Below are 26472 nucleotides of genomic sequence, written 5' to 3' on the forward strand. Positions count from 1 at the left end.
GAGGTGGTTAGACCAAGTGGAGCGTGATCTGGCGAACGTGAGGTGTCCGAGAAATTATTGAACGGTTGCCTTGGACCGAGTGAATTTTAGGAATTATGTTCGTCAAGTTATGTCGTGAGACGGAATACTATATGAATTAATAAGGTGCAGGATCAGACGATTCTACTTTTTCTGGACCTGGCCTTTGGTGTAACTAAAACGCACGTTAGGTGCCTTCGAGTGTTAATTGTAAGAAAATAAAAAGAAGATTTTATTGAATTTTAATTCAATGCCTCTAAATTCAGTCATTATGAAAATTAAATGGGTGTACGGTTAATTTTGTTTCTAACTGTTTTGGAACTATGTTCGGAATGTATAGAACTAAATATGAAACGGCTTAATTTTTCTAAAGTGATTTTATTCCATTTTCTAATGTACAATCCTTATATCTGCTTGCAGTAATAATAAATTTATCGTTATAATTAATCTTGCAGTTTTACACTCTCTTTTGTTCTTACTCAATTGTATTGGATTTTCTAAATAGAGCTGATTAATTAATAGTAGTAGTAATATTTATACTCCTTCGATTACTTAAACTGTGTTTCACCTTTTAGTCGTAATAGCTTTAGTGTAGTTTTTGCTTCCTTTTTTTTTGTTTTTTTCCTCTATGTTGCTATTGTAGATTTTTAGCCTTTGTTTGCTCAAACATCTAGAATCATGTTTGCAAATACAAGTAATGCGGCTTTTTTTTAATTATTTCGGGATATCTATACGCAACGTCGGAACAAAGATGAAAAACGAAAACGAAACCAAAGTAAAAAAAAACAAAGTCTTTTAGACGCACACAAAAACATGAGAACATTCAGAGAGAATGGGGAAATGACTCTAGCCTAGTCTAGTACTAGCTGGAATAATCACGTTTTCGTCCTTGTTCTTCATAACTCTTCGAAAAACCACTTATGAATTGTGAATGTGAATACAGATACAGGACATTTCAGATCGCATTCGGTGATAATCAAATCGAGTACGAGATGTATTTTTTTTTGTTACTGTGGGTCGGCTGAGATGTTGTTGCTGGTTTAAATATGATGTTTCATCCACTATATTTATTATTTCTATTAGACTTAAAACGACGCATCGCGTGAAAAATAAGCTGGTCTAAGATCCAAAGATTGAAACTTGTTTCCGTCGGTGTCGGTCAGATAGTCGGTTCTTGTAGCAATTCGTGCCGGGATGATTCAAAGTATTCGATGCGACGTTTGATCTGCAAGAAAGTTGGGAGTTGAAAAATGTAATGGAAACTATAAAACGGAAAAACAAGAATCTTAAATAATACGTACATCTAGGGATTACACCAAAATTTGATAATATCAAGAGAATGCCGTTGAGCCGTTTAGAAAAGCTAATTATTCAATTAAGGTTTTGCGTACACAAATCTTTCATTTTCAACAAAAAAAAGTTAAAAAGTACGTAAACTTTTGTTCTGAGACCTTTCAAAAGAAGATAAAAATACTGTTAAAAATCATCATTATGCCTCTACGAATTGGCAAGTTATTTCAACGGTATCGATTAAAAAACAGAGGAAGTAACTAAAAATAATACGATAATCCCATAACAGGCAAGCATACGTTGAAGCATACGCCTATTAGGTAATACCTAATGTGGCACGTTCTGAGGTTACACCATCGACCGTGTTTTGACTATATATTTGTTATTCTTTTTTTCGTTTTGTAGCGTTTAAAAAACTGCGGCAAGCTGACGGCGAAATTTAAGAGAAGGAAGACAGAAGACAGCATAGCGTAGTAAGCGGCCTTGAAACGTTAAATTCTAGTGATATCAGTTGTAAAAAGCACGATAGCGAGTTTGGAAGGTCATTTTAAAGCTTTTATAAATAAAAAATGATCATCAATTGATTAAATAAGCGCCAGTTATCTAATGGGAAAAATCAACCGAAAATCGAGAAAATGTGATTCCTCATATAACTGACTAGGCATATTATAAGAACGTCAAAATGTTGCTAGCTGCACAGGTATATGCACGGATGCCAGAATTTCTGTAGTAAACTAGTCCACCTGGTTGATTCGTTCTTCCAAAATTTACTTTCATCAACAGACGCAATACGTTCACTTCATAACAGTTCATGATGAACGCTGCATTGGAAATTTGTCGAACTAATAATTACGCTAATGTATGTAAGCACGGACTAAGGCTGAAACTGCGGTTATTCCGTGCACCCATGGTGGAACAGCAGTTTGACTCAAATAGAAAAAAAGAACATTTAAGTAACATATTTTGTAGCAAATCTTAGGATGATTTCTGAGCAAGGATGGTCTTCAAGAAATTTTTGAGTAGGTTAGAAAGTGAGTAAGTATGTAAATAAATAATGAAGCAAATAACCAATTAATAAAATAAGTAAGTAAGTAAATATTTTTTTTTTTATTTACAACTAGTTTATTAAAGGCCTTTTACTTTTATAAAGTCTAAATGTGCCGAGGGTATCTGTTTCACTGGTTAGTAGGGAAGGGGGCCGTAATAGTCGCGGCGACTCAACAGTTAAAAAAAAAAAAACTTTAAATAATGAAAAAGGAAGGGGTTTATAGGGGTTATTCTCCAACATCAGTTTTCCATTAGGGTCCGGTGGTGGCCTCCTGTAGCTGTGGTTTCGGTAGCTACGGTTTGATATCGGTTTCCGACCTTCTGGCCAACCTTCTTCAGGAATGTGTCGAACCCGTTGGATGAGAGGTGGTACTAATAAATAAACAACAAAACATACATTAAATGAAGAACACACAAGGGGAAAGTTTACGTGGGTAAGCAGACTAAACGACCGAATCAGACAGCTTGAGATATTTGTAAATTGGGAACAAATATCCAAAATCTAAGTTTGCCAGAATGTCTCGAATTGGAACACCAGGTAATCTACCTCGGGCCCTAAGGGTATCCAGTAGCCAAGCCCTCGTTTGACCATACCTTTCACACGTCCATACAACATGATCGATGTCGTGGTAGCCATCCCCACAAACGCAAACATTGGTTGCAGCGAGATTAATACGAAACAAGTGCGCGTCAAGCCGGCAGTGATTTGACATGAGCCGAGAAATCACGCGAATGAAGTCGCGACTTAAGTTAAAATGCTTGAACCATGCCTTCGTCGGAACCTTAGGGATAATCGTATGGAGCCAACGTCCCTTTGTGCCATTGTCCCAGCTAGACTGCCAAGCGTTAATCGCTAAAGTGCGAGGTATTGAAAAATATTCATTGTAAGTTATTATCCTCTCAAAGATTTCACCTTGTAACGCGCCCACCTTAGCCAATGAGTCCGCCTTCTCATTGCCTTGTATAAGACAATGAGACGGGATCCAAGCTAAGGTAATCCTATACGAATTTTCGATCAGAGCGCCCAATATCCCTGAAATTTCCAGCAAGAAATGGGAAGAGCGCTTCATCAGTTTCATCGATCGAATCGCCTCAACGGAGCTGAGACTATCCGAATAGATGAAATAGTGGTCTACGGGCAGTGTGCGAATGTGTTCCAAGGTGCAGTAAATAGCGGCTAGCTCAGCAGTGTAAACGGAGCATGGCTCTCGAAGCTTGAACGAAGCTTCAAAGCCCTCATTATACACTGCGAAGCCAGTCGCGTTGTCGATTCTAGAACCATCAGTAAAGAACATTTTTATAGGATCAATTTCACGTACTTTTGAAGCAAAGATTGAAGGAATGATGTTGGGTCGGACGTGATCTGGTATTCCACGGATGTCAGCGGTCATGGACAGATCGAATTTTATCAAGGAACTGCTAATTGGGTAAAAGTGACTCGTGTCCGAATTTAATAAAGAAGGATTTATTTCTAATTGACTTAAAGTTTTATAATTATTTACATATTTTACTTGCGAATTAATATTCATAAGCCTTTCCAAATTTTCTATCACCAAAGGATTCATAGTTTCACTTCGAATTAGGAAACGTAGCGATAAATCGAAGAACCGATTTTTCAACGGCATTACTCCCGCCAGTACTTCGAGACTCATCGTATGTGTCGATTGCATAAAACCCATGGCAATACGCAAACAACGATACTGTATTCGTTCTAGTTTAATCAAGTGGGTTTTCGCGGCGGACTCAAAGCAAAAGCTTCCATATTCTATGACCGACAGTATCGTTGTTTGGTATAACCTGATGAGGTCCTGTGGATGAGCACCCCACCAGGTTCCAGTAATCGTTCGAAGAAAATTGATTCTCTTTTGGCATTTTTGTGTCAAGTACCTAATATGTTTTCCCCAGAGGCATTTAGAGTCGAACCAGACACCCAAATATTTAAAACTAAGAGATTGAGTTAGAGTTCTACCCATCATAAGGAGCTCTATTTGAGGAGGGGAATGCATCCTTGAAAAAACTACTAACTCGGTTTTACTAGGCGAAAACTCGATACCTAGATTCCTGGCCCAGTGTGATAAGTTATTTAGAGTTTCTTGCAAAGGAGGTTTTATTTGAGTGTCTGTTTTACCTGTGATATGAATAACACAGTCATCCGCAAGCTGTCGTAGCGTGCAATTTTGTGCCATACAACTATCGATTTCTCGGACATAAAAGTTGTATAGCAGGGGGCTTAAACATGAGCCTTGGGGTAGACCCATGTAACTAATTCGTTCAACTTTGGTTTCTCCATGGCTAAAATGCATGATTTTTTCAGACAACAGGTTATATAGAAAATTGTTCAAAATTGGTGAAAGTCCGCAAGAGTTAAGATTACTAGATAGCACTTCTATGGACACCGAATCGAATGCCCCTTTGATGTCCAGGAATACTGCCCCCATCTGCTCTTTTTGGGCAAACGCCAATTGAATGTCTGATGAAAGTAATGCTAGACAGTCGTTCGTGCCCTTGCCTCTACGGAATCCAAATTGTGTACTTGACAACAGATTGTTTGATTCAACCCATTTATCCAGCCGAAAGAGAATCATTTTTTCGAGCAATTTCCGGAGACACGAGAGCATTGCAATCGGCCTATACGAATTGTATTCAGAAGCTGGTTTTCCCGGTTTTTGTATGGCGATGACTTTCACTTGTCTCCAGTCATGCGGAACAATGTTCAGTTCCAAACACTTATTGAATAAATTCAATAGACGTTTTTTAGCGGGATCTGGCAGATTCTTCAACAAGTTGAATTTGATTCTGTCCAGTCCGGGAGCTGAATTGTTGCAGGACCAGAGCGCAAGTGAAAGTTCGACCATCGAGAATTTATCCTCGGTTTCGGAGCTATTCTCTGTATCCCGATATATTTTCAGAGCTGGTGCTGCGTCCGGGCAGACCTTTTTCGCGAACTTTAATAGCCATCGACTCGAACTTTCCTCACTTTCGTTCGAGGGAGTGTGATTACGCATGTTTCGTGCTGTTTGCCAAAGTGTGCGCAGAGACGTTTCTCGAGATAACCCATCCACGAATCGCCGCCAGTATCCACGTTTCTTGCCCCTGATCAGGTTCTTGAACTTGCGTTCCAAGGCCAGGTAACATTGGAACTTCTCTGGCAATCCGGTTCTGCGAAACTCGACAAACGCCTTGCACTTTTCAGCTCGCGCGCGCGAGCAATCTCCATCCCACCACGGAGTGGGAGGCCGTTTTTGTATCGTCGAGCTTTCATTCCGTCTGATCTGTGCCTCGATTGCGCAGTCTACAATTGTCCCGGATATAAAACTGTACTCTGCTTCCGGAGGTAGTTCGTCTGTTGAATCGATGGCTTCAATGACACCCGATGCATACTTTTTCCAATCTATATTCCTTGTGAGGTCATAAGGAATATTGATCTCTTCGGGTGGACTACGACCACTGATGATAGAAATATTGATAGGCAAATGATCGCTTCCCTGAGGGTCTTGGATTACCTTCCACGTACAATCCAAACTCAGAGAGGAAGAGGCTAAAGAAAGGTCTAAAATACTATGCTGTGATTGGGATCCATTAATTCGAGTCACTTCCCCATTGTTTAAGACAGTCATGTTGAAGTCGTCGCACAGCTCATAAATAATGTTAGCACGATCATCATCACGTGAGCTACCCCAGCCCACGCCGTGGGAGTTGAAGTCTCCCAGAACTAGCCGGGGTTCTGGGAGAAGTGAAATAATATTCGCCAATTGGTTCCGGCTAACGCTTGAAGATGGCGGAATATAAACCGAGGCTAGACAAAGGTCTTGACCTTTTATTCTAGCTTGGCAACTAACGACTTCAATACCCGGAGATGGTTGTAGTGGAATACGATAGAACGAGTGGCATTTCTTGATCCCCAAAAGAACGCCACCCCCTCTTTGACCATCACGATCCAGGCGAATTATGTTGTGGCTGTGGAAGGTGAAATCTACGTTTGGAGAAAGCCAAGTTTCGCATAAGGCGAACACATCACAATTCAAATTGTGTACCAATATTTTAAATGAGTCTAATTTTGGTAAAATACTTCTGCAGTTCCATTGCAATACAGAAACAATTTCTCTCCCCTCATTGGATGAATTATCCATCGAAAGAAATTGCTTCTGCGATGAGGGTCATAGTGAGAGCTTTCTTTTTCAAGAATTCTCTCAAAAGGGGTACAAACATATTTATCATAGTCCTCCATCCTGCTGGTACACTGAAAAAGTCCAGGATGAACGCAACAATTTCCGAGAATTTCATCTTACCATCAGCCGAAAAGCTGGGAAAACCATTCGTCGATGGATCAGATGCAGTTTCTCTGGGAATTGTTGCATTCCTGTTAGCTACTGATGGGCCGGAATTCTGAAGGAAAGCCTGGGGTTTTGACTTCCCGGAAAGTGGAGGAAAGTCCTTCGGGGACGGATTAAAACCCGGAGGACTCTGAATAGGAGGGGCAGAATTACTATTTCCACTTTGAGGATTTCTTTTAATTTTAATTTTGCTGGCAGCTAATCCGGTTTGTGTTTTAGTAATGCGTTTCCTTTTTGGAGCCTGTGAAACATTATTTTTTAAAAATGGCCCAGTTGATGTTCCTTCACATGGATCCTCCCCTCCGGACTCATTTTCGCTTAGAAGGTCAAACTGGTTCTCTGAGACGATTGGCAAAGACTTCAGAACCATGTCTCTATAGGACATTTTTACTCGATTTTTCAGAGAAGTCTTGATTTTTTCCCGGCGCGATATGTACTTAGGGCACGCCGAGAGAGCATGGGATGCTTCCCCAGTGCAATATAAACACCTGTTTGCTGCTGGTGTTGTACACGAAGCTTCCTCATGCTTCTCCCCGCACTTAGAGCAGCGTGCCTGATTGCAGCAGTAGGCGGCCGTATGATCCAACTGCTTGCAATTCTGGCAGAACATGACCGAAGGCACATAAAGTCTCACAGGTAGACGAACCTTCCCGATCGCAACGTAATCAGGAAGTGCAGTGCCGGAAAAGGTAACCCGAAAAGAGTTCGACAGGGAAAACTTCCGTTTTTCCCCCTCGCCAGATGCTGACTTTAGTTGACGCGCATCCAACACCTTGACCGTTGGAAGAGCAGGATCCTTGAATCGGCCAACCCCTGATTCCATTAGGTCATCGACGGTCAAACCCTCTTCGGTTACCACTCCGTCGATTTCCACGTCACGAGCGGGAACGTAAACGCGGTACTCGATCGTAAACCTCTCGTCACAAGCAATGGCGTTTGCTTCCTTCAAGCTACCAACAACAACGCGCATTTTGTTCCGACTCATCGGCTGGTAGCTGACTACGGAAGAGTACGATCGGTCGAGGTCTCGGGAAATTGAAATGACATTTAGGGGTTTCGATTTGGACCGGAAATACACTACCCAGGGTCCCGTCGATTCATTCTGGTTAACCCGACGACGAGGGGGAAGTTTCGGCAATGTTGTAACATTTTCAGGGGAGGAATTAGCTTGATTTGTGGAAGAAGAGGGAGTGCCGAATAGAAAGGGTTTTTCAATTGGTTGGGAAACGGGGGAAGGGGAATCTTCCGTGTCCGAAACGTACATGGGGGGATTGGGGGAATAACTTTCCATTCTTAATTCCTGGGACAATGATTCTTCCCGAAAAGGAGGATGTTTATCGTCCTCGCCGTCGTCATCCGTTATGCGGTTGCGTTCCGGCATAACGGGTTTGGGTAGAGAGCGAAACCAGATTTATTAAATATATTGCTAATAAAAATTAATTAAACTGTGATGTAAATAAAATTATGATAATGGTGAAAAAAATTCAGTTCTGATAATGGAGGAAAATGTTTAAAAAAAAAAAAAAAAAAAAAGGATACAACAGCCAATTTTTGGAGAAAGAAAGAAAAAAATAAAACGTCGATACTTATCTGGTACGCACTGTACCAATCCCGCCAACAACGTGGTTTTTTGCTGGTCGACGTCGATTAACCACAACAGCAAGGTCTTTTGTCTTCAACCGGTAAGATGAAGATGGCGATGATGGAGACAAAAGCGATGAACTGGTCTGATCGGATTCGATGGTGATCCGATAGCGACAATCCAGACTCACTCACCTAGGTCTTATCGGGAATCTAACAACCCCACGGTGTTCACACCCGGATTTGCTGGGTAACAAAACTTCTCGCACTAAACTTTTTCCCGGTGCAATAGTAGAAAAAAAAAACACGTCCACTAGTCACAACTGATGCAAGACCGTAAGTAAATATGTTAGTAAGTAAATTAAGAAAGTTATAAAATAAATAAGGAAATAAGTAAGTAAGCCAATACGTAACTAAGTAAGTAAGTAAAAAGGAAAGTAGGTGAATAATTAATGGAATAAATAAATGTGCAAATCAGTAAGTAAATAAGTAAATAATTTAACAGGTAAGTAAGTAAGCAAGTAAATAAGTAAATACGCAAGAGATCAAGTAAGTAAATATGTAAGGAACTAATTAAATAAGTAAGCAAATAAGGGAGAAAATCATTAGGTAAGGTAGTAAATATGTAAGTGTTATCTAATGAACTCATTGATAATTTCTGTTCTTATACGTGGAAGTTAAGTTGAACAACTTCAAAAATAAAAGGATTTTTTTTATATGTAAGTTCTAGAAAATCAATTAGTTCGGGTTTTAAATGGGATCTGTTCTGGAGTGCATTGGAAGATGTGCAGTCTCCGACCACTCTCGTTTTGTAGTTATCTATATTGAAAGCTAGAGTGAACCTTAAATCATGTAGCAGAAAAGCCCACTAAAATATTACTGAATCAACCAACGTTTATTTATTAATAGGAGTACCAAAAACTGTTTCACTGAACTAGGAGGACTAGGGGATAAAATTTTTCTGGATAATATTGGCTCTTGCCGATTGTTTCGTATACGTCTATGTTTATGAATAGGAAGTAGATAAAATCTGTAAGTATACATTACAATCTTCATAAAATGACTTCCAAAATGTATTAACTTGACCCAAGATTTAAAGAGGTTTTGACTTGCAGTTTAACGAAAAAGCATTGTAAACCCAAAAACAATGAAAGTCTCAACATAAACACTACTACAAAACCAAGAAAAGATCCCTCGGTTGATTTTTTTAAAATGTGGGCTTTAATGAAGGTGAAAACCACGAAATCTTTATCAAATGACTTCCAAGATGAAATCTTGATACGAAGTTTAAGCTTTACAGTATTTTTGTAAACTTACTAACAACGAGCGATGGACTTATGTTTACTACAACCAAATCAAGAAAAGGATCTCAACCACCTTAACCAACATGTTTCCATTGCATGATAAACGAAAAAGGGCTCAAATGATATTGTCAGACTATTTTCAAAAACGGTTCAACTTACCTTTCAATTTTCTCCAAAGCAGGGACAGCGAATGAGAGGGATGGTGGTGATGGTGTTTGGTGGTGGCGCATTTCGCGATTAAAACGTTGCCTTTTTCGACGTTACTGTTGTTGTTACTATTATACTGTTGCTTCTGTTTTGCCACTGATGAGTAGGAACCTTCTCGAAACAACAATACGGACAGCAGCAGCAGGCAGTGGCAATGCATGAGTTTGCGAGTGCTGTAGAAAAATCAATCAAAAGTGCTTTCCCTTCTCCCTCGCTGCTCCCCTGGCCTGCGGCGGGCTACGGCTACGACTAACACTGACCTCCAGCTTTCTTTTTGTAACCGAAGAATTTTCACACGCATTGATGTTGTTTTGCTCTTTGTTGTCTGCTGCAGTTCAGCTGTTCTCTTCTTTCACGGCTCTCGGGGTGTATGTTTTTATTTGTTGCCATCGTTCAAGAATTTGAAGGCTCGATTCTGATGCCGATATATCGAGATTGATGAACGCAATCTTTGGAGCAGATTTGGGCAAACATAAGAATGAAAGATTGCCTGCAATTTCCATCGATAACAACAAACGCCGAAAAGGTCCAATTTTTGTTTTTTTTTCTTCTAATTATTCGCTGCATTGGGTTGCATACATTCTCTTCTGGGGTCGGAATATATCTCATTTTGCTGATTTCTTTATTCTCAAGTGAAATTTGTTAATGTTCTTGTTTGTAAAATTAATTTAATAAAAGTCGCGCCAGTTCTACACATTCAACGGTTATTGATCTTGCTTAATTTCCTCGAACTCTTGTTTATTTTAATTATCCACAATAGCGTATCGCTGTGTCCACTCTTTAGCGTTTCGGATTGCCTCTGCCTCGTTGACTTTCCATAGCTCGGCTACGTCGTTGGCTAATGGATCATCTGGGTTCGGGGCACTTAGCAAGGCTTGGATGGACAGCAAAACGGTACGGATCTGCAGTGCTGGGCTCCATTTGTCTTTCAGGATGTCCAGGCAAATTCGACCCAATCGATCGATGTTTGGATGATAGATTTTAGTGATAAATCGTACTTTCGGTGCCGACATCGGATAATCTTCCGGCAGGAATAGTTCCAGCTTAAAAAGACCACCCTCGAAGGGTGAATCTTCGGGGCCAAATACAATCACGTGAAAATATCGCGCATTTTGCTCGTCCGGAACAGCGCTGATCCCAGGCACAGGTTCCTGCATCAAACGTTGAGTTTCTTTGATTATTCTACGGGGTAGAGCAGCCATCTTTGTCACCTCTTTAGCTGACGGACTTTACACCTTCCTCTTTTTTCACGTTCAGCACTGCGGATAATTTTCACGCGGATATTGGAATCAAGATCCCAGCGCGATACACTTTCGATACCGATTAATCGTTGGCTTTACGGGGTGTCTAACTTCTCGACAAGTAATTTCAAATAATTTGAAAACTATCCACCAGCTTTAAGCTTTTGTAATTGGAATCGAATATTTGAACAAAATGATGGCGACCGACGTACCAGCGAACGAAGACGTCTCTTTTTTCGCTCTGCGGGCGATGAAGAGGCAAAAAATGTTCCGCAGATCACAGCGCCACGAAAATGACATGCGTCAATTGGCAAATGAGAGAACTAAAGGTACACGACAAACATGCAGCGTTTCAATTTAGGAAGTATTGCTGATCCACTCTTTTTTTCTATTTCTGCGATAGCTGATTTGGGCTCCCGTAGGGTACCACTGTAAAAAAAATTACAGTATTCAAGGAAAAAATGAGCAGTGTTCTACATTATATAGTGAACCTGTATAAAAGAGAAGTGACATCTGAAACACAAAATTCCAATCCGCCTTGCCAGGTAAATTTTTTGACGTTTCGGAGTTAGGACAAATGTATGGCCGTTTTCAAAAGCTTTCCAAAAGCTCCCTAACTAATCGAAACTTTTCTATGGAGGACATGGTGTCGCTAGTGTTTGCTTAATAACTCCCATCGAGCAAAAGAACTGTCAAAATCGATTCCAATCGATCCAAGCATTTTGTCCCACACTGAACAAAATCGGGCTATAAGCTTTATTAGAAATTCTAGTATTTTCGCACTACTAGAAAATCCAATACTTTTTATCAATAGAGAAAGGATTGAATTTATAGGAATTCCAATGAATTTTAAAGCAAGCCAAATTCATAAAATTTATTGTTCAATGTAATGAAATGAATGATTTTATCGCGTAATAAAATATGCTCGTTCAGTTTATTAGTTTTATTCAAATTTATTTCCAAGTTGAATAATTATTTGAAGTTTTTATTGATGGTTAATACATTTTATTCTCGTCTACCAAACAAACTCGATCGCCAATTTCACACACAATTCACTGCTTTCTGGAGGACTAGCAATGTACCGACAGTTCATCTGGGATATGCTCAAATTTTTCGTTGAAATCGGTTGTGGTTAAGGTGTTGGCCGCTGACCACATTTAGTATTGCTATCTGGTGTTTCCGTCTGTAGACTGCATTAGCTTTATTTTTTTCCGACTATTCTGACAATTTGATGTAATCTAAAAGCAAACCACAATTTCAATTTCAACATAAATTAATTTTTAAAATCACGGATTACCTGTTCTGTTGTAGTATAAAATCGTACTCGCAGTCGCTCAAATCCGGAGTTTTTCTTCTGGGCTGCTCCCCCTCTGGGATACAAAGATTTACCTAAAGAAGGATACATATATCATCAATTTCCACGGCGCATTTTGAAATTTAGCAATTTCTATTTCGATAATCACATTGAAAACAATTTACTTACCAATCGAAAAACCAACAAACTTGAAACGAACTCAAGTACACGGAAAGGACGAATTATCCCGCCAAATGACCTTTTTTTCAAACTGATGAAATTTATAGGAAATTCTTGTATGCTTTGCTTGGCACAGATAATTTTTGTAATCCATTGGACTTTCTTATAATTTTTATTGGATTTATCTATAGCTTCTATTAGTACCAGAACTATAAGATTTATTGGATCGATCTTTTAAATTTCATAGCCAGGTTTGGTTCAGTGCAGAGCTTTTACCTTTCTTATTGAAAACTCAATCAAGGAAGGTATTGTGATTGTTGTTATAGTTCAAACAGATAATTTTTTTAGCTGGTCATATGAATTTATGATTAGGTGCAATTTATTTCAATGCTTTGGTGAATCGTGTTTCTAGTTAGAAAACTAACTAATTATTAACGAAATTCAAGTCATTCATACCGTTTATCGCGATCCTTCGGGCATCGAGTTCAATGTTGTTTTGTTGGATTGAAGGAGCGTTCACTTTAGAGCTTGAACATTGAGCCAGAAAACAGTGCTGGGGATTTTTTTTGTGCAAGATTTAAGGATTATTTATCGACTGAAATTAAATCGGATGAACAAGCGGAAAACATTGAAAGATGATTTAATAAAAAGTTGTCAAACAAACATGTATACCAAATATTATCATCGGATTATCTATTGTTTATAAATCAAAAAATTGTGTTTGCCTTGAGCTTGGTCAATCAGCGGTCAAAATAACGAAAAAATGAATAATAAAAAAAAACCTGTTTGCGATGCGGGCAATCAGCGGACAAATTCACGAAAAAAAAATGAAAACCTGTAGTTGTTTAAATAAGTTTAGAATTCGACGACACGGTAGCGATCATTCATTGAATGTTGGATTTTGTGCATGTTTTGTAGTCGGAGTTATCCGTATAAAGTTTAACTGAAAAGCGGTTAGCGTGTAGAAAACCGTCAGATTTTATACTGATTTGACAGATCGCACAAATTTCGCAGTTATGAGTGCGCAGTTCTTTTTATTGCGATGCGCATGGTATTTTTTCCTATAATAGGTTATTCACCGTACACAATTCCTTTTTTTAACTTCTCATATACGATTTGTTACGTTTTAACGACAACATAATTTAATTCGACCAGCATATAAAGTATCAAAGACGCATTTTTCCCATCAAAAGTCTTCGTCATGCCAAATTCGTTAATTCTCAGGCTATGGAAAATGTGTTTTCAATAATGTAGATTGTTTTTTGTTTTGTCTGGGATGTTAACGCTCGTAATTAATTCAATCTCAATGAATACTAAGAATAATAATATTTCATTCCGATGACTTCATGTTTTGTCCTCTCTTGCAAAATTATGATTTGATGATTGATTCAAGAATTTACTTCTTCACTTTTCAATGAAATTAGTGAGTAAGAGTGAATTTTTTAACTGTGTTTACTGCTCCGGCTAGCCTACCGCACGGAAGGCTACCGTCGCGCGATTAGAAATTTTCCCAGTAACCGCAATATTTAACTACTATAACAGACACGGGCGCGTGCGAGGCTTTGGGCTGCTTTACCCCCTGCATCCTTGATGTTTAGGGCAACGCCGCAAAAATTAAAGTTGAACCTTATACAAAGTCTATCTAAATGGCCATTATGCCAAATGACCATTTAAAAATAAATTTTAAATTTGAAATCCTTTCTTTTTATTATTTGAAATTCCTAATAGTAATTTCAAAACAACAGAAAATAATGCTTCCAATTGGAATAAATAGAAAATGGTTCAATGAATAAATGCTTTTAAATCTAAATTAAATTATCTTGTGGCAAAAGAAAGCAACCTTGAATCAAAAGAAACTGTTTTTTGTTTCAAAGTATCAATATTTTGAATCAAAGATTTTTCAAAAGAAAAATTCTTTGAAACAAACGAAAATGCATTTGAAACAAAGAAATTTTTATTTATCCCAAAATCAAAGGAAATTTTCCTTTGTTTTCGCTGCACTTTCCTTTGAAATAAAAAAATCTTTTCGCTGCGTGTATGTCAAATGGTCTTTATGCCAAATGCCATACTTTCGTTACTTTACACTTTAATTAACCATATTCAGTAGTATGAGTTTGAAAAAGATTTAAAAGAAAAGTTTGTTCCAAGTGTATAACGGAATCCAAGTTTACCAAAAAACCCAAAACACGATTATTGCCTTTTCTCATTTTGCGTAACTGAGAAGCGTTTTTGAGATAACTTTGGTTGTACCTCTGTCCGCGGTTTTCACATCAGCGGTATAGTGTTTGGCGGTATGCTATTTTGGCGGTTTACCATTTGGCAAAAGGACCTAAAACGCGGCATGACAATTGGCGGTTTGGTCGGTTTGGCGGTTTACCATTTGGCAAATGGTCTTGTTTGGCGGTTTTATATTTTGCGGTATGAGTCTCCGCGGTTTGTCTTTTTGGCGATATGCAACATTTCGCGGTAAGATTTTTGCTCAGAAATATATACTGAGCAAATTTTGTTGTAGTATTTTACAGTAAGCGGTAATAAAACTCACGTGCGTACGGTTTAGATATATATTTGGGACTCAATTACAAAGTACAGTTTTGTGTGATTGACTGGTCGGACGTGTCTCTCTCTCTCTAGCTTAATTGTATATGTTAAGTAACCCTATATGGCAGTGCTTTCTCTATTAAGGTAGATTGGGGTAGTATTATAACACGCTTTCTTTTTTTTATATAAAAAAAAAATCATTTCGTCTCGTATCGCTCATAGTGAACAGTCGCGTTTCGAGATTTCGTCCAATATATCCGGGTGTTTCGTTCCGTTCGGGCGTTTAATACGGTGTTTTGTACCGCGCTATACGTTTTTCTGCCAAAGGCAGACCCCAGCTCGCCAAAGTGGTGCTATTATAGTGTTGGTCGACAAAAAAAAAAGGTTTTTTTCTGGCTAGCTGACTGCCCTCAACTGGTCACCACGAGGGCCGCCGCCATTGTTTGACTCATCATCATCATCAATCTGGTCGTTCTTGCTCGAGCCGAGACTTGACGTGGCAGCCATCTTCGAAGAAGGACCACGTGGTTGGGATCACCACTGAAGGAGCCAATCAAAACAAAAATCAAGTTTGTTATACTTTTCTTACTTTTCTCTATTTCTAATTCTATTTTTTCTCTATTATATATTTCGATCAAATTGAGCTTCGCTTTTATTTTCATGAAATATGAGCGAAGGCGGGGGGTCGGACCCGCCAGAGGTGGATGGTGAGCAAATCATCTATGAGGATGAGGAGCATCTGGAGGATTCAGCTGTAGCTGGTTCTTCGAATGCTCATCCTTCTCCGCCAGTTGATATTGCTACTCCATCTGCAGCTGCGGGAAAAACAACCCGACTCCGAGTTTATCCTGATAATTCATCCTCTTCTGGGCCGGGGGTGGTTTTCATCCGGCCCAAAACTAACGGAAAACCATTAAATTTAGTGCAGATCACGAAAGATCTGGCTAGGTGGCCCTCCGTTACCAGTGTTTCCAAAGTACGTCCGAACAAATTGCGCGTTGTTGTGGCCGACCGGAAGGCCGCAAACGGAATTCTTGCCAGTAATTTTTTTAATTTAGAGTATCAGCTTTATATTCCATCTCGAGACGTAGAGATCGAGGGTGTGATCACCGAATCGAGTTTGGAGGCTGAATACGTTAAGTCTCACGGCGTAGGTAAGTTCAAGAGCCTTGATTCGACTTCGGTCGGAATCTTGGATTGTCGCCAACTCATGACTGCCTCCGTCGTTGATGGCGTTACCAAGTATTCGCCTTCAGCCTCGATTCGGGTTACATTTGCAGGAACAGCCCTCCCTCATTACGTCTTGATTGACGGAATTTTAAGGCTTCCAGTACGCCTTTATGTGCCTCGCCCAATGCAATGCAAGAATTGCATCAAGTTGGGGCATACTGCTTCGCATTGCTGCAACAAGAAGCGATGCTTGCATTGTGGGGAGAATCATGGGGAAGGAGCATGCTCAGCAGTTGAGCAAAAATGCGTCTATTGCGGGGGCTCACCCCATGATATCTCCTCCTGCGAGGCATTTCAGGCAAGCTGGGATAAACAGAGGCGCTCTTTAAAAGAACGCTCCAAGCGTTCTTATGCCGCCATATTAAAGAGCGCCTCTCCACCGGTCCAACCTCAGACCTGTAACATTTTTTCTGTGCTGTCAGTTGACAATGAAGACACAGATACGGCTGATGAAGTTCAGCCAGTCTTCGTTGCAGGAGGCTCTCGGAAGCGAACAAAGGCGCCTTCTCCGAAAATACCAGCTAAAATAGCTACGGTTGTCTCTTCAAATAGAAACGAGAAAAAGTCGACTGCTGCTGAAAAGGAAAAACAAGTTCCTCCAGGTTTCCGCGGAAATGTACCACTGCAGAATAAACCAACAGCTGCGGGAGCTTCGCAAACCCAAACCCCAAACGTGATGCCAGAATCAACGACTCAGTCTGGGCTCTTTAAGTTGACTGACATTTTGAACGGATTTTTTTCGTGTTTTAATGTATCAGAACCCGTGAAAGACATTGTATTTGCAATGCTTCCTGTATTAAAGACATTTTTAAAGCAATTGATGCAAACTTGGCCCCTCCTTTCAGTGTTTGTATCTCTCGATGGCTAATTTACGCCGAGAGGTCGGAGATATCACTGTACTACAGTGGAATTGTCGTAGTCTTATTCCAAAATTGGATTCATTGAATTATTTACTTCATAAAACAAACTGTGATATCTTTGCATTGTCCGAAACTTGGCTATCTTCTCAATCTAACATCTCATTCCACAATTTTAATATTATCCGTCTGGATCGTGACGATTCTTATGGAGGGGTGCTTTTGGGGATCAATAAGCGCCACTCTTTTTATAGAATTCACCTTCCTTTATCAGGCGGAATTGAAGCTGTTGCATGTCATACAACAATAAGAGGTAAGGACTTATGTGTTGTCAGTTTGTACTGGCCTCAGAGAGTTGCAGTGGATCGAAATCACCTAGAGGACCTGTGCTCAGTGCTCCCTGAGCCAAGGTTGATCCTGGGTGACTTCAATTCACATGGAACTGTCTGGGGAGAACAAATTGACGATAGTCGTTCTACTCTTATCTATGACATTTGCGACAGTTTCAATTTAACAGTATTGAACACGGGTGAAAAAACACGGGTACCTAAACCTCCTGCAAGACAAAGTGCAATTGACCTCTCACTCTGCTCAAATTCACTATCATTTGATTGCCAGTGGAAGGTAGTCCATGATCCGAATGGTAACGTAGTGATCACTTACCTATCGAAATTACTATCACCAATGGGGTCAGCTCTTCGAACACAATAAATATGACATATGACCTTACAAGACACATCGACTGGAAAAAGTACTCGGACACAATTAAAACCGCCATCGACTCTATGCACGTTTTACCTCCTTTGGAGGAGTACCACTTTCTTTCTTGTCTGATACACGATAGTGCAGTTGACGCTCAAACAAAACCCATCCCAGAATCATCTCATCGAAGGCCTCCTAATCCATGGTGGGACCCTCAGTGTTCTAAGCTTTATAAGGACAAATCAACAGCATTTAAAGAATTTCGAAAACATGGAACTCTTGTCCATTTTGAAGCTTACGTTTCCCTTGAAAATCAGTTTAAAAAGTTAACCAAGGGGAAGAAAAAGGCGTATTGGAGGAATTTTGTCAGTGGGTTATCGCGTGAAACATCCTTAAGTACTTTGTGGAAATTGGCACGAAGCATGCGTAATCGATCATCTACAAATGAAAGTGAGGAATATTCACATAGGTGGATATTTAAATTCGCACGGAAAGTCTGTCCAGATTCTACACCTGTGCAAAAAATAATCCGGAACGTGCCTCCTGATAGGTCTGATAGTGGTCTAGACTCAAGCTTTTCGATGGTCGAATTCTCACTTGCCCTCCTCTCTTGCAACAATTCAGCTCCGGGAATTGATGAAATCAAATTTAACTTGTTGAAAAACCTTCCGGATGCTGCAAAATTTCGCTTGTTAAATTTATTTAACCAATTCTTGGAGCATAACATTGTTCCCCAAGATTGGAGACAAGTGAGAGTCATTGCTATCCAAAAGCCCGGAAAACCAGCGTCTGATCCCAACTCTTACCGTCCAATAGCGATGTTGTCTTGTATACGCAAATTGATGGAGAAAATGATATTGTTTCGTTTGGACAAATGGGTAGAAACAAATGGTCTCCTTTCAGATACTCAATTTGGGTTTCGAAGGGGCAAAGGGACAAACGATTGCCTTGCTTTGCTGTCTTCAGAGATACAAATGGCGTACGCAAAACGTGAGCAAATGGCTTCAGTGTTTCTAGACATAAAGGGAGCTTTTGATGCAGTCTCAATAGAGGTTTTGTCAGACAAGTTGCACTCCCGGGGTCTGCCTCCTCTATTGAACAACATCTTATACAGCTTACTTTGTGAGAAACATTTGAACTTTGCTCACGGAGATTTTGCAGTTAGAAGAACATCTTACATGGGCCTCCCACAGGGTTCATGTTTGAGTCCACTTTTGTACAACTTTTATGTGAGTGACATCGACAGCTGTCTCTCTGAAGGCTGCACTCTAAGACAACTTGCAGATGACGGAGTAGTGTCTGTCACAGGATCTACTGAGTCTCATCTGCACAGGCCTTTACAAGATACTTTAGACAGATTGTCTTCCTGGGCTTTGGGGCTTGGGATTGAGTTTTCCCCTCAGAAAACGGAAATGGTTGTTTTCTCTAAGAAACGTAGACCTGCTCAACCTAAGCTTCAACTCCTAGGCAGAACGATCACTCAATCGAGGAGTTTCATGTATCTTGGGGTTTGGTTTGATTCCAAGTGTACCTGGAGAGCCCACATTGAGTATCTGAAAGGAAAATGCCAACAAAGAATCAATTTTCTCCGATCAATTACTGGCACCTGGTGGGGAGCCCATCCAGAAGATCTTATCAAATTGTATCGAACAACTATTCTATCCGTTATGGAATATGGTAGCTTCTGTTTCCAGTCAGCTGCCAAAACTCACCTCATCAAACTAGAGCGTATCCAATACCGTTGTCTCCGTATCGCTTTGGGCTGTATGCCCTCAACACACAACATGAGTCTTGAAGTTTTGGCAGGAATACTCCCTTTGAAAGATCGATTCAATTTACTATCACTTCGGTTCCTCATCAGGTGTGAGGTCATGAACCCATTGGTGATTGTAAATTTCGAAAGGTTACTTGAGCAAAATGTTCAAACCAGATTTATGTCTATATACCATATCCTCATGTCAATGCAGGTAAACCCTTCTTCGTATTCTCCAACTCGTGTTTGTAGCCCAGACTACACTGTAAATTTTTGCCTCGATTTCCAGCAAAAAAAATTGCTGGAAACGTTCAGCAATCGAAATTTTTGCTGGAAACCAGCAATCGGTTTTCGAATTGCTGGATTTTTCAGCATTCGGTTATGTGCTTGTCATTTTTGCTGAAAAATCAGCAATCGGTTTTCAAATTGCTGGACTCTCCAGCAATTGATCTAGTTTGCTGGAAAATCAGCAATCGAGTTGTCAATTTGGAGTTTGTTTTTGTTTCGTACGCCGAAGCAAGGTGAGATTTTATTTTATGAATTTTGATTAAATTGATATAATTATTTTATTTTCCTCTATATTCTAGCAACCAGGCATCAAGTCAAGGGTAAATTTTTATTGTACAGGTAGATATTCCATAGAAGATACTAATCAAAACTATTTTTACAGGCGGCGGATGATCAACACTTTGGCACAAAGCGGCCACCCCAGAGCCGGTGTTAGAAAGTGGTTGTAAAATAGTTGTTTTTTTTTTAAATGAATAAATCCCTTATTGAAAATGGGAGAAAATAATTGTTTTTATTGCTTACTGTATGCACAGCCAACATTAAACTTTAATTTTGAATTCAAATATAAATTTCATACTAAATACTGCCGGTTGTGTTGAAAGAAATAGCTGGTTTCCAGCAATCTGGATTGCTGATTTTCCAGCAATTTGAATTGCTGGAAACCAGCATTAACGTTTGCTGTTTTTTCCAGCAATTTAAATTGCTGGAAATTTTGCTGGAAAGTCAGCGGGACAAAAACCAGCAAAATTTTGCTGGTTTCCAGCAAAAAAAAATTTGCTGTGTACGATCATTCTTCTGTCCAGTTTGATTTGTCTATGCAGCAGGAAATTCGTGGAATCCCGGATCCGCATCGTCCTCTTCTGATTCCAAGAATTTTCGAAGCTAAATATAGACACGTCGATGCTGATAAAATGTACTTTACCGATGGATCACTTATAGAGGAAACAACAGGATTTGGAGTGTTCAACGAAATATCCAGCGCATCTCACAGTCTCCAGTCACCATGCTCTGTATATGTTGCAGAGTTACCAGCTATTCACTGGGCTTTGAATAGTATCGCCACACGACCTATTGAACACTACTATATTATAACTGATAGTCTCAGCTCTGTTGAAGCAATCCGCTCTATAAAACCAGGAAAATTCACGCCGTACTTCCTCGAAATGATACGAGATATATTGACCACTTTATCAAGACGTTGCTTTTCTATCACCTTTATCTGGGTCCCCTCACATTGCTCAATAGCAGGCAATGAGAGGGCAGATTCCCTTGCAAAAGTGGGTGCGATGGAAGGCAACATTTACCAGCGTGAAATCGTATTCAACGAATTTTACTTCTTGGCTCGAAGAAACTCTCTTGTCAACTGGCAGCGTAGATGGGACGAGGATGAGTTGGGTCGGTGGTTCCACTCGATTATCCCAAAGGTAAGCCTTAAACCCTGGTTTAATAGATTGAACCTGACTCGGGATTTTATTCGTATATTTTCCCGTCTCATGTCCAATCATTATTCCATGAATGCGGTACTCTACACAGAAAAAAAATCTGAATCCCTAACAACACTGAAATTGAAAACCTTTAAAATTACATGACGTGGAACGCAATTTATTAATGTAAATTTACAAAATAAAAAAAAGTTGAATCCTTAACAGCACTGAATTCTAATGACACAAACATTACTTGACACGGAACGTGATTATTTGATGTAAATTTACATCACATGTAATGTAAATAAAAAGAAGCATCACATATGACGGAATTTTCAGTGTGAATTAAATATAACACGTCTTAAATATTTTACAGGTCTTTCGTATTTTAAACGTCTGTTGAAGTTTATAGACGTGTAATATTCAACTCGCACTGAAAATTCCATCATATGAGATACTTTTTTTTCGTTCCATCATATGTGATGTAATTTTACAACATTTTTCGGGTCACACAAAATTCTGAACAGCACTGAAATAGAAATTTCTTAAAATTACACGACATGGAATGTCATAGGACATTGAATTTGAACTCAATTATTGTCATTGAAGTTGAAATCCGAAGTTTTCGCGCTGGTGATCGGCAACCTTGCCAACTAGCGACGTTGTGAAATATCATTACTGGCAACGCTTTTGTAAAGTAATAACCAGCGTGCCTATACAGCTACGGGTGGTTGCATATTGAGCAACAGTAGGCAAGGAGTACCAAAAGTTTCTCATTGGTGGGGGTGGAGACGGAGCGCTTTTTGACAGCGAATTGTTCGCCTACAATGCCTACGATTACGATTGCCTGTCACAAGATGGACGATTTCGTGTATTCACGCAGAGTAAACTTGAATTTTGGAACGAATTAAATCTGACTTTGATTCAAAACATTCATTTTTTTGAATCAAGCTCCTGTTTTCTGTGAATCAATGAATTATAGTTTTGATTGAAAAGAATAATTTTTGAAAGAAAGAATAAATTTTTTGAATTGAATAACTTTGGACTTTGATTTCAAACAAATTCTTTGATTCAAAAGAAATTTGTTCAATTGCATATTTCCTTAGAAACAAAGTAAATTTTCTTTCAACCGAAGAAAAATGTTTTAAACTGAAAAGAATAATTTTTTGAAACAAAAACTTCAAACTTAGAAGATATTTTGCATTGACTTGCAAGAAGAACAGAAAACCGAAAAATCGAATAAAGTTCGGCCGCTCGTTTTAAAAATCAAACCAGTGAATCGGAGTAAGCTATAAATAAGGAGGATTCAGGATGGAAAATAGTAAGTGTAAGTTAATAAATACTGAATATTTAAGTGAATTCAAGATTTTCTAAAACGCTTGTATAGTTACAGGACCACGGCCGACGGATAGATTTCCAAGTCTCTCGAACATGGAGAAAGCTGCGCAAAGTAACACCTCCCCAAATCCCGCGGTCGTATTTTTTCGGCCCAATCTTCAACGGCAATCACCAGTCGGACCAGCCAGCAGCTGGAGTGGCTTTCGGAAGTTTATTGACCGGCCCACGGAGAATTCGAAACTTTGTCAACGATATCAAGGACCCTACTCGGTTATAGTGAACCAGTGTTTTATGTGTTTGTGAATAAAAAAGAATTTAAGAACTAAAATTGTATCTTTTCATTATTCAAACTCCTAATAGGAACTTCGAAACAACAGGGTAAAAATCTTCCAATTGGAATAAATGGAAAATGGTTTAATGAATAAATGCTTTTAAATCTATATCTAAATTACCTTTGAGCAAAGATAATAACTTTAAATCAAATGAAACTGGTTTTTATATCACAGCATTAATATTTTGAATCTAAGATTTTTCAAAAGAAAAAATCTTTGAAACAGAGGAAAATGCATTTGAACCAAAGGATTTTTTATTTATACCAAAACCAAAGGAAAAAATCCTTTGTTTTTGCGGCACTTTCCTTTGGAATAAAAAATCTTTGGTATAAGAACACACCCGAAGTTGTACACGTCCTGATAATAACTTGTCGCCAGTGAGTGTCGCCAGTAAATGTCGCCAGCGCTCATTGACGATAACTCCGGTTTGGGGATTCAGCGACAATATTGCGGTTACTGGGAAAATTTCTAATCGCGCGACGGTAGCCTTCCGTGCGGTAGGCTAGCCGGAGCAGTAAACACAGTTAAAAAATTCACTCTTACTCACTAATTTCATTGAAAAGTTAAGAAGTAAATTCTTGAATCAATCTTCAAATCATTATTTTGCAAGAGAGGACAAAACATGAAGTCATCGGAATGAAATATTATTATTCTTAGTATTCATTGAGATTGAATTAATTACGAGCGTTAAAATCCCAGACAAAACAAAAAACAATCTACATTATTGAAAACACATTTTTCCATAGCCTGAGAATTAACTAATTTGGCATGACGAAGATTTTTGATGCGATAAATGAGTCTTTGATACTTTATATGCTGGTCGAATTCAATTATGTTGTCGTTAAAATGTAACAAATCGTATATGAGAAGTTAAAAAAAGGAGTTGTGTACGGTGAATAGTCTATTATAGGAAATAATACCATTCGCATCGCAAAAAATTGGACTGCGCACTCAAACTGCGAAATTTGTGCGATCTGTCAAATCAGTATAAAATCTGACGGTTTTCTACACGCTAACCGCGCTTTTCAGTTAAACTTTATACGGATAACTCCGACTGCAAAACATAGCACGAAATCCAACATTCAATGAATGATCGCTACCGTGTCGTCGAACTCTAAACTTATTTAAACAACTACAGGTTTTCATTTTTTTTTTTCGTGAATTTGTCCGCTGGTTGACCCCATCGCAAACAGGTTTTTTTATTATTCATTTTTCCGTGATTTTGACCGCTGATTGACCAAGTTCAAGGCAAACACAATTTTTTGTTTTGTAAACAATAGATAATCCGATAATAATATTTGGTATACATGTTTGTTTGACAACTTTTTATTAAATCATCTTTCAATGTTTTCCGCTTGTTCATCCGATTTAATTTCAGTCGATCGTAAATAATCCTTATGTATAACAATGCTCATTTTTTTCTTGAATACTGTAATTTTTTTTTACAGTGGTACCCTACGGGAGCCCAAATCAGCTATCGCAGAAATAGAAAAAAAGAGTGGATCAGCAATATTATTACAATACACTGAACGCGATGATGTCATGTAATAATACAGACTGTCGAAAACAGGCACACACAAATGTCAACAAAGTGTTGCGTCAAGTCGTGCCCAATAGTATTTTATTGCGGCAGTTTTCCCGCGATTAAGTTAATCGATCTTGTTGGTTCCTGGAGATCTTCAAGAGGCAGGTATGGGAACAGGACCATACAGAAAAATGTAAACTAACTGTTAAGTCAAGTCGTGCACCAAAGTATTTTGTCTAAGCATTTTCCCCGCGCGTGAGTAAGCTTGTCGGTTTTTATGGTTCCCGGAGATCTTCGAGCAGCAGGGATGCGGTTTTTGGAGCTACTCCACGATACCCAAATTTGGATTCGGTACTTAGGGGAAGAAAATAAATGTGTGAATGTGGCTCCTAATTAAATAAAATTGTGAGATGAAAAAATAAATTATATTTGTAATAAAAAGATTTTATTTTCATTAACAGCTGAGAAAATTCAATTATTGAATCATATTAACGATAAATTAAATAAAACAAATTCCATTTGGAAAGTTTTTATTCCAGTATTCAGTGATTTTATAATTTACATCATTTTGATTTTACACGTTGCAAAATTTTACATCACTTTTATTTTACACGTTGCAAAATTTTACTGGCGTGTAATTTCCAACTAGCACTGAAAATTCCGTCATATATGATGCTTCTTTTTATTTACATCACATGTGATGTGATTTTACAGATTATTTTCGTTGTGTGTATCGTTTAAATATTGCTGGCAGCAATTTATGCGGATGTGGTCTAGGTTACCATGACATCGAGCATATTGTTTGGTCGTGTGAGGACCACCTATTCGCCAGAGCGAACTTTATAGATTCCCTTCGGGCCCGAGGAAAACCACCCGACGTTCCAGTGAGGGATGTATTAGGTATGATGGACTTGGACTATATGTTCGAGATATACCTTTTCCTAAAAGCTATCGATCTTCGACTATAATTCTCTTTATTTTCATATTTCCCTTTCTATCTTTCTTTTTCTTCAAAAAAAAAAGTGAACTAGATCTAAGTACACAATTGTAATCAAACAAAACGAGTTTGGCTCCTTAAAGCCTAAAGGTATGAGCCGTTTCAAATAAATAATTTACAAAAAAAAAAAAAATATATATATAAAAAAAAATCTTTTATATTCTAGACAGACCAGTCTCCATAGCGCTGTGGAGGTTTCACGATACGACCACTCTAAGTGCGTTTTGGTTCATCAACCGCTATCTCCTCATGAGACACTTCTGGTTCAAATCCCTCGAACCCATCTGAATCAAACCCTCTAAAGTCCCCGGAACCTTCAGATGCCGTATCATACAAAGAACTTGAACTAGTATCAGGATCACTACTATCTTTGCCCTCTAATACATTATTAAGAGTCGGACCACCCCTATCAGATACTTTAGGAGTAACAATAACATCATCATTCGGCGGACTCAAACGATTCATCAAGTGCTCTTCCAAGAGCAACTCCCCTGGATCAATGTCATTATTTTTGGTTTTAGATATCAAACGTCGATTTCTACGAAAGAAGTTTTTGAAGTTATCCTCGACTATGTATGATCTATCATTAACTTTTTTAACAATTATGGTAGTATGGTAGCCACTCTTTTCCGTTCTTTTTAAACATGACTCGTTCTCCCTCACTCAGTACTGGCAAAGATTTAGCATGCCGGTCATAGTACTTTTTCTGTACTAGACGTTTTCGATCAATTCGATCCTGGATAACAGCCTCGTCCATATTGTTTCGACGAAGCAGTTTAGCATCAATTGGTAAAGTTGTTTTGATCATACGACCAAAGAAAAGTTGTGCTGGTGATAGCTTCATACTTGCGACAGGGGTTGCATTATACTCGAGCAACCTAAGCTGATACATATTCATCGCGTTTTCTTCAAGACAACGTTTTAGCAAATTTTTTGCAATAGCAACACCCTTCTCTGCTAGCCCATTACTTTGAGGATATCTAGGACTAGAG

At 38.9% G+C, this 26472-nt stretch overlaps 1 protein-coding gene across 1 annotated transcript; it reads right to left on the reverse strand.

The window, feature by feature from the left end:
• Window positions 1-380: 380 nt before the first annotated feature.
• On the reverse strand, window positions 381-11267 carry LOC129757147 (ubiquitin-conjugating enzyme E2 N). Its single transcript, XM_055754274.1, has 2 exons — window positions 9734-11267; window positions 381-1243 (listed from the first exon to the last, which is right to left on the reverse strand). Exon 1 carries the CDS (start codon window positions 10981-10983, stop codon window positions 10525-10527), a length of 459 nt encoding a protein of 152 aa, XP_055610249.1. The 5' UTR covers window positions 10984-11267; the 3' UTR covers window positions 381-1243; window positions 9734-10524.
• Window positions 11268-26472: the final 15205 nt, after the last annotated feature.

The sequence above is a fragment of the Uranotaenia lowii genome, chromosome 3, assembly GCF_029784155.1.
Source record: "Uranotaenia lowii strain MFRU-FL chromosome 3, ASM2978415v1, whole genome shotgun sequence".
Classification (NCBI taxonomy): Eukaryota; Metazoa; Arthropoda; class Insecta; order Diptera; family Culicidae; genus Uranotaenia; species Uranotaenia lowii.